Here is a 16,711-nt window from a genome sequence, read left to right on the forward strand (position 1 = left end):
CGCAGACTGGGTCCAGGCCTGCCTCTGGCCGGCGTTACCCAGGAACCAACTCACCCCACCAAGGACCTTGTTGCCAGGTGCTAACAAGGGACTACATTTCCCGGAATCCAACACGAGGCTCCCAGCATCCCTGCGGCCAATGACTGCGAGGGGCGGAGTGAGCCCTCGCGGAGGTGGCCGGCAGGGGTGCAGGGATCCACGGGGTGTCAGCCCGGCCCGGTGGGAGCAGAAGGGGCAAGCTGGCGACGGATGCTGTCTCCCTGCAGACATTCGCCTCCCGCGAGCACTATCTGGGATCCGAGACGGCAGCTACGTCCAAACGTAACTAGATGCCGAGGTTGGGAAGGGTGAGGTGCGTCGGCCCTTAGGGTTCACATGGCAGCAGGGGCAGCCATGGGAGAAGTGTAGCAGCTAAAATCTGGGACCACGTTTAGGGCAGGAAGCCTGGCTACTCGGAGTGTAGGCTGAGGGTTGGACGTTTATTCATAACAATTAACAGCCTATACAAGACATGTCTAGAGCAGGGCCTGTGGGTCTGAATGGACCCTTGCACCTGTCAGCAGCTCCACCTTCCAGGCCCCTGGCTGCTGCCTTCACGACCCATGCGAGTTTGCTTGGGCAGGCAGCACAGGGAGCATCATGGGGACAGGCTCAGTCACAGGGTGTTAGACGAAGCTCCTCTACCTGGAATGATTGGAAGTTGGCCCAGCCGCTAGTCTGTCCCTTCCCCTCCTGGGAAATTCAGCCTCCACTGCAGTTAAGGCCATCAGGATGAAAGCAGGGTCCGGACTGGGGACCCACTGGAGTCTTGGGAAGCATGGGGGGGGGGGTAAGCGGGCTTGGGAGAGAAACAGAGATGGTGGGCGGGGGAGGCTGATTATAACAGAGACTGATGATCTTGGTTCAGCACTCCTGAGATGAGGGCACAGTGACTGCAGCAGCCAGAGTTTCCCAGAAGAAGAGGACAGTGCCCCCCACCCAGGGGGTACCTCCTTTGGCCCTTAGCATAAGAGCCTGGAGAACTCCACAGGATGGAAGCCCCACCCTAGCTTGGAAAGTCTCCCCGGGGCCCTAGAGTTAAGGGGCTGAGGAAACTGGCCCACCCTTGGTCCTCATTTATGGGTCAGCAGGTAGTGAACGAACCTCCTCGTGGCTAGGAGGTCACACCTGGGGGATTTCACCCTTTGGACTAGGATGGGCCCGTGGAGACAGCTGGCTAGGAGTCAGGGTTAGGGCCACCTTCCAGGAAGCTCAGTTGAGTGCTCCGGCCCCGTAAATGGCTCACAGCAGACCCTTCCTGCAGGGCGGGTGCCCCTTAGGCTACAGCTCTGACTGTGGGGAAAAGATGGAACTGGCTTGACACATCTCACTCCCACTAGCATGCACTGGGACCCCCAAACCCACTAGGTGGAGAGGGACTGGGCCCACAGGGTCTGGAATGGAGGGTAGGGACCACTGAACGTGGGGTAGGGAGGGACTGGAGGCACAGCCCCCAGGGTCCGTGGGTGTTCCAAAGTCCCCTGAGTTACGGGTTCAGCTGATGTAGACGCGGTGGAAGTCGTGGGCACCAAAGGCCGCGTTGCACTTGGGGCACTTCCTCTGGCGGGCCTCATAGCGGCCCCGCACGCACTCGAAGCAGAAAACGTGGAAGCACTTGGTAAGGACTGCATCCTTCTTGCGGGTGTTACAGCAGGGGCAGGTCAACCGCGCCTGGGCCGGGCAAAGGCATCAGCTCGGGCACCGTCCTGATGGCACCCAGACCCCGAGCTGACAGTAGGAGGTGATCCAGGCTAAGCCCACCACACAGCAGAATCCATCTAACTCTCCCCAGAACCCTGAGAGGTGGGGCAGAGCACTCACCGGATAAGGAAACCGAGGCTCAGAGGCCACCCAGGCTCTCAGAACTACAAAGCAGCAGAGTCTGGATTCTACCCTGCTCATTGCCTAGTGGTGGCCAGCAGGCAGTCCCCTCTCAAGGCTGACAACCCACAGGCTCAGCCCAGGCTCCTCTGCCCTGGGGCTCTCGCCCCTCTGGCCTTCTCTGGCAAAACCCCAATCCTGGCTGAAGCGGTCTACCTTCTCTTCATCTGCACCTGCTGAGTCACAGCTAAGCACAGCAGTGCCACTAGAAATCTGCCATCTCTACCCTCAACTGGGCCCACCCCGGCGCCATCCAGAGATCCGGCTGGGTCCCTGACTCATTCTTCCCTACGAAGGTTTTACAAATCTCCTCTCCTATCCTGAAACCTCCCATGGGCCACCAGATCTCACCTCCAACTCCAAGAATTCCCTCAACTCAGCATTCCCCAACATTCTTCCTCTGCCCTCCTTGAAATCCCAGCCCAGCCTACTGCCCCAGCATCACCTCTTCCCTAGCTCTCAAACCACACCCATGCAAGTCCATCTCTTCTGGAGAAACCTTCCCCTCCCTCCCCATGGCTAGCTCCAGCTGCCTCTGCTCCTTCAAGGCCAAACCACAGGCTTCTCTTCCTCTGCCTATCATTTAAGCTTTGAGGTTCCCAAAGGAAAGAATGACCTGTCCCTTACCATACCAAAGACCCTCCCTGGGTGACCACAGTTGTACGTAGCTCCCACCGCTGCCTCTACTCACAATCCCCCAAGCCCCAGAAAGTCCTTCTACTTCCAGTGCCTTCCCAGCCAGCCTCCCACAGACACCTCATCTTCAACATCCTGGAGACACAACGCTGTCCACCAAAACCTGCTTCTCCAGTCTTCCTAATCCCGTGATGTGCACTTGTCATCCACCTCGTTTCTCAAATCAGGAATGCAGGCATTCTCGGTCTCTCCCTTTCCCTCACTCCGTGCATCAGTCCATCGCTGAGTCTAAGCAATTCTGTCTTCCGAGTATCTCTTGACCTCCTCTACTTGTCTCTAACACCCCAGGTCTCTAACAGGCTAGCTCCCTGTCCGTTTTTGCCTCAGTGCCTCCAACAGCTTAACAAATTTCTCTGCCTCTAGTCTTCACTTCCTCTGTGCCAAATCTGACAGCAAATTAGACCACATCACTCTCTTTGATGTCTCCACACTGCCTACAGGATAAGCCAAGCATCTCAACCTGACCCACCACACCCTTCAGGATCTGACACTGTCCAAGGCCCCCAGCCTTCCCGCTCCCCGCAAAACCCACATTCTGTCTTCCAACTACAATGTCCAGCAATCTGTCCTCCAGCACACCACTCTCAACGAAAGGCCTCTACCTCTGCCCTTCCCATTGCTGGAACCCTCTCGTCCTCATTCCTCACAGCCAACCCTCATTTTTCAGGTTTTCCTTGGATAACATTCTTTCCAGGAAGCCTACTAACCCCCAGAGCTGCTACGCCCCCCTGGCCCCTGCCATCGCAACATTCATCACTCGGAATACTTGGCTGCCGCCTCTAACTGATAGTCGGTTTCAAGAGATCTAAGACGAAGGCTAGTTCCCAGCCCTCCCACACCTAGCCAGGCACTGTGCCTGGCACAAGTATGTGTACGATACTGGGCCAGTTGTTCGATTCTCCAAAACCAAGGTTCTGACCACTTCTGCTACTTATTTCTGGGGTCCCCAGACTATCTACTACAGCTCTCACCAACTCCCCCACCTAAGATTTCCTGGGTTGATGGGGCACAACTCAGCCCCACAGCCCCACCTTGTACTCCTTGATCTCCTCCTGGAGGATTTCATCGGCATCTGCATAAACCTCCACCTTCCTCTGCTTCTCCAGCTTGCGCCGCAGCCGTGAGATGTCCTCCTGGAGCAGGACAAGAGCTAGTAAAGTGCAAGGCTTCGCCTCTCCAACCACCCGCCCCCAGGCCACACCAGTGACCCTGAGCCACACCGCCCCTGCCCCACGCACACACCTGAGCCCTCTTGAGGTTGAAGCTCTCTTTCTCTCGAGCAGCCCGGCTCTCTGCCAGGCAAGGCTGGATCTCTCGCAGCCGTGTCTGCACATGCTCCAGCTGTACCTTTAGATCCTCAGCCAGCTGGGCCGCTTCCACAGCCTGAGGTGGGTGGGACAGGAAGGGGGGGCACCGTTCACCTGAGCCTGGGGAGTAGGTGTGTGCAGCCAGGGTCCACAGATGCCTGTGTCAAAGGTTCCAGTGACTTTTGCTCTTGGGATCAAGTCCAGTATCTTCACTGGAGTTAGTCCTGCCTCCTGACCTCTCCACCTTCACCTTCGCCTGTTCTCCAAAGTTCCCGACACACTCACTTCCTCAACTGTGTAATGCTCTCTCCGATCTTTCAGCCTCCATGGGGCTCTTGTCTCTGCTCCCCTCAACTCCCACAACACACTATTTCTCTCCAGTGGCCCCTCAGGCCCCAGCTTACATTCAGCTCCCGAGACAGACTCCCCTGTTTTTCTTTCACAGCACCTTAGTTTCCTTCCCGAGACTTACGGGATCTGCAGGAGCGTATTTTACCTGTGGGATTATTGTCTGGTTATCTGCTCCTCAACACTGGAGGTTCCTACTTCCGGTAGGACCCTCTCGTTCTAGGTTCTCTCCAGCACTTAGTGCGCCAGGGGTTCATAGCAAGGGCATGAATAATATTGCTTTAACGAATGAATTAAATGGGGAAGAAAAAAGCCCAAAGGGGAAAGAGGATAAAAACCAACATTAATCTTAAGCCTCTGCCACGAACTAGACGTTCCTGAAGTTTAACACACCTATGTGACAGAGACCAGCATCCCCACTTCACAGCTGACCAACACAGTGCTCAAAACGTGGGTTCTGGAGCCAAGGAGATCCAGGCCCCGATTCCAGGTCCATTCTTTCTTGAGCAAGTCAGCCGCCCGCCCTAAGCCTCCGTTTCCTCACTGAGAAAAGCAGATAATAACAAACACCCTCTCACGATCGTTACGAGACTAAAATGCAACCCCGCACAGACAAGGCTCAGCACCGGAACTAGAACACAGGCAGCGTTCAACACATGAGCCAGGCTGGGAGAGGAGGCACAGCCAGGCTTCAGCTGTGGGCCGCCGTGCTCGGTTGCTTCCTCCCCCGGGCCTGGCCTCACCTTCCTCTTGTTGAGCTCCAGGGCCTGGCTGCGCAGCGTCAGCTCCTTCTCCACGCCCCCGAGGCTGCCCTGCAAGGCCCGCTCTTTTTCCTCCAGCTTCTGCACGGTCAGCAGCTGGGCATCCACCTGAGGTCGGGGCGGTGACTCAGTGCTAAGGAGCCGCGGGCCCCTCCAGCTCCACCCTGCAGGCCCAGGGCAGCCATACCTGGGACTTCAGGCCCAGCACTTGCTCGCCCAGCTCATCCTTCTCTTCCCGCAGCAGCTTGTGGATCTGGTTGGCCTTGATCCGCTCTGACATCAGCTTAAAGTTGGCATCATCCTTTTCCCGTAACTGCTGCAGCAGCCGCCCGTTCTGCTCCTGCATGTCTTCGAAAGCCTGACCGGTTACATCCATCTCTGACAGCAGAGCCTCCTCTTCCTGCGGCAAACAGGCAGAGACGAGATGGAACACAGGAGATGATCGTGGAGAAACCGCATGAAAACAGGGCTGAACAGAGCGATCCCAGACCATCTGCCAGAAGCACTCCAACGGGAGGTAAGGGAATCCCACCACTCAGAAGCAAGGGGACCACGAGGGCGTCGCACCTGCTTGGTGGCGCCCAACTTGCGCTGCAGGTGTTCGATCTGCTCCTCCGCCTGCCGAATGCGCCGCAGGGCGTCCTCATCCGCAATTTTTTTGCTCTCCCTCCTGTCCCTCTCCTCCAATTCCCGGATACGGCTCCGTAGTTCATCAACCTGCAGCACCAGAGAGTTAGCCCTTGTCACTGCTTCCCACTGACCCAGGGCTCTGCTCTGGTCAGAACTCCCCAGGGCGGCCTCTGTGCATGCCCCATAGGCCCTACCTGTCCTCACCTCAGCCTTGGCCTTGCGCTCTGCTGCCATGAGCTGCACCTTATCCCGCTGCTCCTTGGGTGCTGACTTGTACATGTCCAGCAGCAGCTTCATCTCCTTCTGGCTTTCCTGGGCCTTCCTGGGGAGGCAGAGGAGGAAGGCTTTCTGAATGGAGCTGGAGACCACTTTGACAGGGGTGAGTAGAAAACAGGAATAGGACCTCACTTGAGCTCTGCTCGGAGACCTTTGAGGAGTTCTGACTCCTTCCTCTTGGCCTCCTCCACCTTGGCCTTCTCCCGATCAGCCCTTGAGAGAGCTGAGGCTACAGATGGGGGTCCCAGGCCAGGCCCTTCCCGCTCTCGAAGCTCCCGCTTGGGCCTGGCCTCAGGTTCTCGACCCCGGGAGGAGGGGCCCTGGGACCCAGGAGTTAGGGCCTGGGCATCCTCCTCAGAGGGGACCAGCTCCTCCTTCTTCGCTGAGGAGGTAGTCGTGGCGGTGCCAGGCACCGAAGCCATCTCCTTTCTGCTGTCGGGGGCAGTGACAGGGCCTGGCCCACCCTCTTCTTTCCCTGGGGCTGGGGCGCTGAGGCCAGAGTCCTCTGGGTGGCCCAGGTTGGGGATGGAGTGGGTTGAGCCACTGGCCTGGGCCCGGAGCTGCGAAGACAGAGAACAGGGCTGAGGTGAGACAGTGCTCACCTGGGTCCAGCCAAGGCTTTTCCCAGGCAGCCCGCTCTCACCTTGCCAATCTCCGCCTGCACCTCCCGCAGCTTCCGCTTGTACCGCTGGGCATCCCCCTTTAGCTGGTGGTTGTGGTTTTGGAGGCTGCTGATCAGGTGGCGCATCTCACGGTTGATGGGCCCTGGGAGAGGGTTGGGAAGTAAGGGGTTAGACCAGCCTCTGCATGAAGGGCCCAGCCCCTCAGTAGGGGAAGAAGGGGAGCTGCAGCCATCACTGCCATTGTGGAGGAGAGGGAAACTGAGACCTTATATAGAGTGTGATCTCACCAAAGTAATAACCCGGGCTGGAAGGAAACTCACCCAAAACCCACTTGAGACTGCCTATTTGTATTATTTCTGTTAATGTAGATTTTTTTAGTATTTCCAAATTTCCTTTAAAGGAACATGTAACTAATACTCACCAAAATAAATTAGTCCACTTTTTAAATATTTTTAAACAAACATCGCCTTCTGAGTTTCACTTCTCTAGCCTCCCCATCCAAAACCACAACCCCTTTTTCCCAACACGTCCTATCTTTCTTCCCTGCTTTATTTTTCCTGACGTATCTGCCACTACCTAACATACATGGTCTATTTTTCACTTTGTTCTCTTCCTTTAGTAAAATACTGCTCCACAGTAGCAGGAATCATCTATGTTTTGTTTGTAGACATAATCCCAAAGCCTAGACGACAGCCCAGCTTATAGGTCGTGTTAAAAAATCTTTGCACGATGAATGAATCCCTCTGAGAGAGAGAGAGACACGTAAGGCCAGAGAACCACAGATGGGGCCAACAGCTCATGCTCTGGCTGCGCCTGCTCTGTCAGCCCCCTCAGCTGGTTGGGCCCCTCACCGTGCCTTTGAGCCAGGTGGCATGATCCCTGTTTTGGCCAGGGAGAGGAGGCTCTGCGAAAGGAAGGGGCTTAACCCCTTGCATCTGGATAAGCAGCAGCCCCACACCAGGGAGCAGCAATCCCAGATAAGGCCCCACCTACACCCTGTCCTCACTACATACCTGCCTGCTCGTTGGCCGCCAGGTTCTGTTCAAACTCGATGCGCAGCATCTCGTACTCCTTGCGTACCTGCGCCAGCGTGTCCTCCAGCTGGATAACCTCTGTGCGCAGCTTCTTCTGCAGCCCCAGCTCATCGCTCTGTAGGGTGAGGGGTTAAGGACCCACACAACCCCTCAGCCCCCTGGCAAACTTCTCTCCTCCCCCCCGCCTCAGACCTCCGTGGCTTAGGAAGAATTTATTCCAAGGGACCCCTGGCAGTACACAGGGCCTGTGAAGTCCAGCAATACCTTGACCCTGAGGTCTGTTCCAGGGCCATACCTCCATGTGCTCAATGTGTCTCAGGTGGGAATTCTTGGTGGCCAGCAGCAGCCCCCGGGCCTCATCAAGCTGGGTCTTCACTTGCAGAGACTCGTTGTAGAGCAGCGAGAACTGGGCCTGCAGCATTCGGTACTCCCCCGTTTCCCGCACCACCTCCTCAGGAAGGCTCCGCAGGGCCACCTAGGGCCAGAGTGTCCAAAAGCGATCAGCAAGAGGATTCAGGACCTAGCCACTACCTCGCAGGCTCGAGCCCTCCCAGTCCTAAATAGAGCCCACCTTGAGGCGCTCATTGGTCCGCACAGCCCCCTGAAGTTCGGCCTGCAGCTTCTCCAGCTCTGCCATACGGCTATTGGCCAATTCCTGGTTTTCCTCCAACTCTGCATTCAGCATCTCAAACTGTGGAATGCAAGGGGCTGTGGGAGGCAGGGCCAGGCCAGCATGCACACTTCCCTCACATCCCACCACATGTGGCCAGTGATGGATTCTGAAGCCCCAGGGACAAGCCAAACCAAAGCACTTTCCTAAGGGCTCCCAGGTAAGTGGGAGAAAATACTGCATGGTCAGTGCTGGGAACCAAGGCTCATAACCGACAGGGAATCAGAGAAGCCTTCCTGAAAGACCTGAAAAGGAACCTGAAATAAGGAGTTAACAAGGAACAATGACCCTCACAGCACCAAAAAAAAAAAAAAAGGTCCAACGAACAAGAAGTGAGAAAGTCCTCTCAGTGAGACACCTCCTTCAGCCAGCTAGTCAACAAGAATGCCAGTCAACTCCCAACTTTCATTTGCCTCTCTTTTTTAAAAGATTTTATTTTCATGTGTGCGAGAGAGAACGAGAGTGCACATGCACAAGCGGGGGCAGGGGGTAGGGGCAGAGGGAGAAGCAGACTCCCCACTGAGCAGGGAGCCTGATGCAGAACTCGATCCCAGGACGCTGGGATCATGACCTGAGCCAAAGGCTTAACCAACTAAGCCACCCAGGCGCCCCCATTTGTCTCTTTTCTATACTTTCTCTTTGGGGCACCTATAACCACCTGATGAACTATGTTACTTCTTGTTTGTTCCCCCAACTAGAACCTAAGCTCCGTGCAAGCTTTGCTTTTTGTCTATTTTGTCCTCGGATATGCCTGCTTTCTGAGCACCATGCTCAGCACTTAACGTTAACTATTACTTACTAAAAACATACATGAACAAATAAAACAAAGCAGCAAGAGTTGACAGGGAAGGGACTCGGACCGTGTGGATGGTCTGTCCTTAATTCTGAGAGGACTTTGACGGGTGGGGCAGAGAATAGATTACGGGAGGGACTGGGAAGAACTGTACCCACTCACCTTCTGCATGCTGAGTGTGATCTGGCCCCCCTGGAAGCCAGAGGAGCTCCCAGACACATAGTAGCCAGAGTTGAGCTGTGGAGAGACAGATCGATGGGGGTGGAGGAGAGAAGCGACGGCTCCAAGTACCCAGCCGTGGCTCCATGTGACCCAGCACCCAAGCCCCACCTGCTCCAAGGCCTCCGCCAGGTGCTTATTGAGCTTCTGCTCACGCTTGCGCAGCTTCTCAATGTCCCACTGCAGGTCCTCCACCGTCGTCTCCATCTCCAGCACCTTGGTCTCTGCTGATGTTACTTTATCCTGGAGCTCAGAGTACTGGAGACAATGATAGGGTCAGATGCTTAGAGGAGGGGACGTGGCTCCCTGAGAGCCTTGGTGCATGTCTAACCCAAACCCTGCCCTGATTTTAATCCCACCTCCAACGAGATGCGGTGGTGCTTCTCTTGTAGCTGGGTAGCCAAGTCCTGCAGCCGCCGGTTCTCACGACCCAACTCCCGGGTGCGTGCCCGAGCCACCTCACCGGGGGGCTCACTGTCCCCTGAGAAGGCAGGGCTCGGGTAAGAGCCAAGTCCAGGGCAATGGGGCAAAGTACTAACTCATTCTGGAGTCTGCTATGTGCCCAGTGTGATCCATCAGCTGTCCTGCCAATTTCTCATGACAAAGCCAGGAGTCTTTATCTCCACTGCACAAAGGAGGAAACCAGCTCAGAGAGGAGAGCCATTGCCCAGAATGACAGGACTAGGGCTGGGAGAAGCGTGTCAGGCTACAACACCTGGGCACTTGCTACTACGCCTTATGGGTCAGCAATGGCAACCAAACTCTGTGCTGAGTGTTCCAAGGAGGTCTCCAGCTGGAAGGCAGTGGCCCCACAAGCTCAACAACTCCTCCCACCCAGCTCTCTAGAGCTCAACCCCATGAACCAAAGGCAGAGTGCCATCTACAACCTATCCTTTTCCCTGAGAACGTGGCTGATTTATTCCTTGGAGAATTATGGCTGCCTCTGGGCATTGAGGGGAGACAATCGATACAAACAGGGACAGACACGTCTGCGGTGGGACAGGAAGAACTAACCTCGGCTGTACACTCGCTGACAGAGTTCCTCCACCCGGCGCTGCAGGCGGTCTGAGGCCTCTACCACACGGGACACGGCAGCCTTGGAGAACTCCATTCGGCCCTGCAGCTGCAGCTCCACCTCCTCACTACTGCTGGCGCCCAGTGCTACCACAAAAGCCAAGGCTGGCTCACTGAGCGGGGGCCGCAGCTGCACTGGCAGGGGCTCTGTGAGGGATGGACAGACCCTCATGAGGATCTCATGAGGATAACAGCAGCAGTTACCACCACTCGGTACCAAGTTCCAGACTGAGCCCTTCGACACTCTATGGCTCACTCAATCAACACAAGCAGTACCTGCAATACATTGGTATCCCCATCATCAAAGTGCAACTATGGAGGCTCAGGGAGCTAAAGTAATTTCAAAGCCACAGAGCTTCCAAGTCATTCCTCAGGGAAACCTTCTCTGCCTTCCCAATCTAAATTAGAACCACATGCAAATGCACATATGCTAATTCCCTTTCAAGGGCCCCTATACTTTTTTACTTGTGGTTTAAAATGACTTCTTCCCTGATGGCAAAGGCAGTATTTCTTTTTGCTTATCTTTGTCTCTTCCGAGGCTGAACAGTAATAGTTACACAGTTAACACTCAATAGTAATACTTTTTTGAGCTATATGACTGTCAAACATGACATGCACTATGAACCAAATCACTTAGATTCCAAAGCCTGGGGCCTGGGTTCTTACCCACTGAATTTTGCTGTCCAAACATGAAGTCAAGTGTGTGTGTGGGGGGTGTGTGGGGGGGTGTGAAGGGTGGTGGAGAATTAAGAAGACTAATATAAAAGTTCCCTCTTCTCCAGAACCATTCCCAGAACCATTCCCAGAATTAAGCTCCCCAGATCCTGGGGCTCTGGCCCTACCCCTCAGCTCCGATGTCCCTGGCTCTGTGAGAGGGGTCTCATCACGTGTCGGCCCCTCCTGGGTCCCAGGCGCCTCTGTCCCTGAAGACAGCTCCCCCTGGCTCTCATGGTGTCGGAGAAGGGCTTCCACAGTTTCATCCAGCTGAAGGGAGAAAGCACCAAAAATATTATGAATCCCTCAGGTGCTTCCCAGCATGATACTCCTTTCCCAGCAGAGTAATCTGAGGACTGGCAGCTGGATCAAGGCCAGGTCTTGGAAAGTAGGGGGGCATCCACCTGGGCCCAGTAGCGATTGACAATGAGGAGTGTGGCATCATCTGTGGCCTGACGCTTCTCCAGCTTCTCAATTCGCTCTCGGAGCTCATCTTCGCAAGCCTGTCGCTGTTCCAACCGCTCTGCTAGTTTCTTGTTCTTGAACTGCAGAACCTTCAGGTCCATCTCCTCCTACCAAGGAAAACAAAGGGGCCGAGGAGAGGGTCAAGCAGGGCCCAAGAAACGAATCAGAGAGAGAGACAAAAGACAGCAACTGGAATGGAGAAGACAGTATCCCCAGACTAACCACTAACGGGATTTAAAGAGAGTCAGACACCCACAGAGAAAGCATCTTAGTTTTGAGGAGAGTCAATTCTGCTTCTGCCTCTTTCTAACTCTCAAGTCTTTGACAAGTCACACGCCCTCTGGGAACCTGTTTCCCTATCTGTAGAAAGAAGGCAGACGTCATGTCCTCGGTTTCCTTCAACAGAGTGTTCTGTAAAGTGGATCCTGCTAAGCTTGGGGGAACAGGGAGTAAAGGTTCTGGACGATTTGGGCGGAGAACAGAGATGGGAGTCTGACAAGTTGTGAGGACTGGGGCAGAAGGAGCCCACGAACCGTGGAAGAGATGCCCCCAAGACGAATGGGCTCTATAAGCGTGGTCGTGGTCTTCTCCTCGCGGCTCAGCTTCTTCTCTGGGGGCCCTGAGCCCCCGTCGCCGGCTGCGCGTTTGTTGCCGGGTCCAGACATGGCCGCGGCGGCGAGGAGCGGCGCAGGGTCTCCCGAGGGACGTCAGGCAGGCATAGGCGGCACTTCCGTCACCTGCAGAAGACAGAAAGCAGAGATGTGGAGGCGGCCAGTGCTCCGCAGCCCCAAGCCCTCCCCGCACACAGCTGCTGGATCCCGCCCCCGCCTGCCCCGGGCCCCTCACCAGCAGCAGGTTCAGCCTAGCGCCATCTTGGACTTCACCGGACGTCACCGGTCTCCTCAGCACAGAGCGCAAGCGCCGCAGGCAATGCCGGATGTGGCGAAACTTCATTTCCTGTTTCTATTGGTTGCGCTTTGTCCCGCCTCTCGGGTCCCGTTTGATTTCTTCCTGAACACCTCCTCTTTCTCCCGGTGATTGGCCAGCAGACAGTTCCCGTGGCAACTGACACCACACTCACATCCTCCAGCCCTAAGGGCATCGCCTGCCTTCGGTTAGCCACTTTGTAGCGAGGGCACGGGGGCGGGGCTTGAAACTTATTGCGCATGCGCATTCTCTTCTCACTGATTGGCGAGCGTCCTACACTTGCTCCCTCCCTCCACGAGCTCCCTTAGCAACGGTCGCCGTTGAGACGGAGGGAGACGCCCCCTGCGGATTGGCTGCACCCGGCCTCTCTGCGGCGTAGATTGGCTGAGGCGTCGCTGGAGGGAGGGCTTGACAGTCGCGGCGCAAGAACAGGCATTCCCAGGACCCCGGCGGAACCAGCCTATGGTGACCCGCGGCTAAGAGCGACAAGATGATCCGCCAGAGGTCCAACCAATTCATGGCACTGAAGACACAGTCGGAGCTTGAACAGCTCTCAGAACTGCAGCGAGAACCTCAGGGGGACCTCAGTTCAGTGGATGGGTCCGTCACGCGGATGGTAACAGGTGTGCGGACCGAGTCCAGAACCGCGGCCTCGGTAGAAGCGGATGAAGATCCTGCAGCCAAGTTGTTCCCGGTGAGGGCGGGACCGGGTGGCAGGCCGCTCATGAATGTTTGTAAAAGGGCTCCCCGGCAAGGCGTCGCCCGTCGTTATGTTTATTAACGTTCAAGACGTTTCCTGGGTGCCTTGGTGAAGAGGCAGGGGTGTGACTCTGATTGTTAAAGGCTCATGAATAGTACTTAGGGCCTACTGAAGCCTGACCTGCCAGCGTTACTCGTACACAATCCTTAAAATGAGAATGCAAGTAAGCGGGGTCTCAGACCCCCTGGAGATTCCCGACGGGCCAGGGACTGGGGCCAGGGACAGCACAGCTCCCCCTGCCCAATCCGTTTGTTGGTTTTTTTTTTCTCCGCAGCCCCCGTTGCCCCAGCCCCGGATCTGCATGTGGTGAGTGTGAAGAATCTTGGGGGTAAAGTTACACTTTACACTTGCATTATTCCTCCCCACCAGTCCTGTCAAACAGCTGGGGGCATTCTCCATTTGACAGATGAGGAAACTGCCGTTATCCAAGATGACTAGATCTCCAGCTTTCCTGCCTCCCCAGTCCGAAGACGGAGGGTGGGAAGACGACTAAGGATGTAAATGGAGTATCGACTGCTATGGAGCACTGTATAAATGGAGACACTGAAGCCACATGGGGAGTGGCAGAAACAAGAATTCAAGTTTCCTAATCCTCACCTTTCTAAATGAAGAAGATTGTTAAGAGTTCATTTAAGCCATATCTCTTATTTAAAGATGGAGAAAGTTACACCCAGAGAGGAAGTGACTTGCTCCAAGAGGGTAGTGGAGGGGCTAACCCTCAAACTCAGGGCTCCTGGTTCCCAGTCCAGTGCTCTAGCCATCATAGCCCTGCATTGAGACTAATGCCTGATGGCCATCTTTTCTCCTCTGTTCTTATGACAGGAAGTACCTGGACATCCATTCCATGCACAGGCTGGAGAAGACAGCCAACACTGAGGAGATGAGGGAGTATGTGGCTGGGGCAGGGAAGAGCAAAAGAGCTGGCTCCTGGGGAAGACTAAGGGGGCTGGGCTGGGAACGCGTGAATGCCTGGCTCCAGAGCACGTGGTGTGCCGGTGTGGGATGGTGAAGGGGGCCTGGCTCAGTCCTTCCTTCCTGTCTCCCTCCCAAGGGTTCTAGCTGAGCTCTTGGGGCTAAGCTGTCCTGAGCAAAGCCTGCGGGATGCCATCATCCTGGATCTCTTCTCCCACGCACTCATCTTCTGCCGCCAGCAGGGCTTCTCACTGGAACAGACATCGACAGCTTGTGCCCTGCTCCAAGATCTTCACAAGGCTTGTGTTGGTGAGAGGAGGCAGCTACCAAAGGGTTTGAGCCCAGGGGACAGTGGAGGCTGGGATGGCACAACTGACCACGGAAAGCAGTATTCATTCTGTCATTACAAGCAGTATTACCGCACACAAGTTACGAAACCATCCATTTCCTTAGAGACAGCACCAACTTTATGAGATTGTCCTGAGGAATAGTGTAGGTGATATCCATCAATATAAAGACAGTGCTCAATAAAATAGCTCCTCCACCACCTCCCACTCTATTCCCAGACCTGACTTCCTGCAGAATGTCTAACAAGAGCTGAAAAATTTCTTGTTTTATCATATGTCACTTAAGGGCAGGACCTCGTCTTGTTCAGTGCCTAGAACAGTGCATTGTGGGTACTATCTGTTGAGTGAGTTAATGAAACAAGGAACGACTTAAACTTAGATCTGTTCACTTCCAAAGCTATGTAGCTGGTGAGTGATAAGTAGCTGGTGAGTGAAATGAATGATTATCCGGGAGGGGACTCACTTGTCACATCTTGCTTTCCCTCCCAGCAACCCCCTTGGGCAACGTGGAGGAATGTTACCGCTACTTCACCAGTGTCCTTTTTCGCCATGGAGTCAGGGTCAGTTCCCCTGGAACGGGATCTTCAGTCTCCCACAGATAAGGTCTAGCCCAGTCTCCTGTCCTCACGCTCATCACCCTCATCTTGTCTTGAAGGCGGAAGGGGCTCTCCCTGCTCCTAGATGGCTGGGCACTTGGAGAAAAGGTCAGGGTTCCTGGAGGTGGTCAGTCCTCTAACTCCCAATCATCCCCACAGCGGCCCCCCTTCAGCATCAACCTCTTTAGGGAGGAACAGCTGCTGGCCCTGGCAGATTATGTGGTCAACACCTACTTCCGCCACTTCAAGCTCTACAAATATGTTTTCACACCCCAGGTACGGAGGCCCCCCTTCATCTCCCCCTTTCACTCAGTGCAGATGTCCTCCGCTCAGCTTCTCTCCTCCTCCCTCTTCCCAGGTGCGGCTGGATCTATCTTTGACTTACGTGGGGCTGCAGCCACCCAAGCTCTGGCCAGAGGACGAGACAGGTAAGGGAGAATGCTGGGGCTGGGGCTGGGGCTGGGGCTGGGGCTGGGGCTGGAGCTGGAGCTGAAGCCTCTTCTTGCTTCTGGCCTGCAGAGAGAGGCGGCAAGGAGGCAGAGGAGCAGGCAGTCACCCCACAGGAGGAACCAGAAACAGTGGTCTCACCAGAGCCACAGCCAGAGCCAAGTGAGGATGGGTTAGGGACCCCTGTGACTTTGGACAGCTGTAAAATGAAGGGTTTAGACCACATCAGGACTTCAGGTCTGTTTTAGGCACAGTGTCCTTTCTCCAAATGATTCCTTATGCAGAAATACAAGGTGACAAACAGGCAGTAAGAGTGCAGCTGCTGGGGGTGAGGCAGGAGCTCCAGGAAACGATCATGATAAAACCAGTGATGGGGGGGCACCTGGGTGGCACAGTGGATTAAGCGGCCGACTCTTGGTTTTAGCTTAGGTCCCGAGCTCAGGGTCGTGAGAGTGAGCCATGTCTCAGGCTCCATGTTCCTCACGGAATCTGCTTGGGACTCTCTCCCCCTCTGTCTCTCCTGCTTGAGCACGCATGTGCACGCACTCTCTCTCTCTAAAATAATATTCTTAAAAAATTTTAAAAACCAATGCCAGCCAGCACATATTTGGCAATACTATGGTGCCAGGCAGGCCCTGTTTTAAGCATTTGACATTGAATCTTCCTTCAGGCCTAGGCACTAGGTGCTGTCACTATCTACACAGTACGCAGGGAGAAACCAAGGTATGCAAAGATGAAATCACCTGTGTGAGGTCACTTATCTGATCGGCAACCCAGAGAGTCCAGCCTGGCCAGTCCCCCCACCTCTCTCCACAGAAGGGTTAGCTGGCCTTCCCTGAACTGAAGCTACACGGCCACCTGTCGCCCCACAGCATCTCTGCTGACCCGCCCCTTCTTCCCTGCCCCGGCAGGCCAAGTCTCCACCCTGCAAGCCTACATCAGGACCCAGATGAACAAGGAACTGAGGCAGCTCCAACAGCTGATGGAGGAGCGGCTCCAGGCCAGCGAGGAAAGGCTCAGCAGCAAGCTGGCCACACTAGAGCGGCCCTTCCAGCCACCTTCCAGCAAAGGCAAGAACAAGACCAAGTAACCCCCAGCATTTTTGCCAATAAAGGGCTGGGGCAGGGTAGCCCCATCCCCGCCCCCCCTCCTGAGCACCTTCTGGGCTCCGCTGCTGAAGCCAGACACCAGA

At 55.3% G+C, this 16,711-nt stretch overlaps 2 protein-coding genes across 3 annotated transcripts; one reads left to right on the forward strand and one right to left on the reverse strand.

The window, feature by feature from the left end:
• Positions 1–460: 460 nt before the first annotated feature.
• On the reverse strand, positions 461–12,513 carry RNF40 (ring finger protein 40). Its single transcript, XM_002924761.4, has 20 exons — positions 12,377–12,513; positions 12,064–12,267; positions 11,470–11,637; positions 11,194–11,335; positions 10,292–10,498; positions 9,637–9,758; positions 9,389–9,535; positions 9,221–9,295; positions 8,167–8,286; positions 7,891–8,070; positions 7,575–7,710; positions 6,582–6,703; positions 6,071–6,498; positions 5,867–5,984; positions 5,600–5,749; positions 5,220–5,432; positions 5,015–5,140; positions 3,859–3,999; positions 3,648–3,749; positions 461–1,710 (listed from the first exon to the last, which is right to left on the reverse strand). The coding sequence occupies exons 2-20, from the start codon at positions 12,193–12,195 to the stop codon at positions 1,534–1,536; spliced, it is 3,006 nt and encodes a 1,001-aa protein (XP_002924807.1). The 5' UTR covers positions 12,196–12,267; positions 12,377–12,513; the 3' UTR covers positions 461–1,533.
• A 399-nt stretch (positions 12,514–12,912) lies between these two features.
• On the forward strand, positions 12,913–16,648 carry CCDC189 (coiled-coil domain containing 189). 2 transcript variants are annotated; one of them, XM_011231747.3, is made up of 9 exons: positions 12,913–13,151; positions 13,492–13,523; positions 14,040–14,105; positions 14,269–14,438; positions 14,966–15,036; positions 15,232–15,348; positions 15,431–15,500; positions 15,592–15,681; positions 16,431–16,648. In XM_011231747.3, exons 1-9 carry the CDS (start codon positions 12,948–12,950, stop codon positions 16,607–16,609), a joined length of 999 nt encoding a protein of 332 aa, XP_011230049.1. In that variant the 5' UTR covers positions 12,913–12,947; the 3' UTR covers positions 16,610–16,648. The 2 variants fall into 2 exon arrangements, with proteins under 2 accessions (XP_011230049.1, XP_034526003.1); XM_034670112.1 differs by lacking the exon at positions 15,592–15,681.
• Positions 16,649–16,711: the final 63 nt, after the last annotated feature.

This window comes from Ailuropoda melanoleuca, chromosome 10, assembly GCF_002007445.2.
Source record: "Ailuropoda melanoleuca isolate Jingjing chromosome 10, ASM200744v2, whole genome shotgun sequence".
NCBI classification, from domain to species: Eukaryota; Metazoa; Chordata; class Mammalia; order Carnivora; family Ursidae; genus Ailuropoda; species Ailuropoda melanoleuca.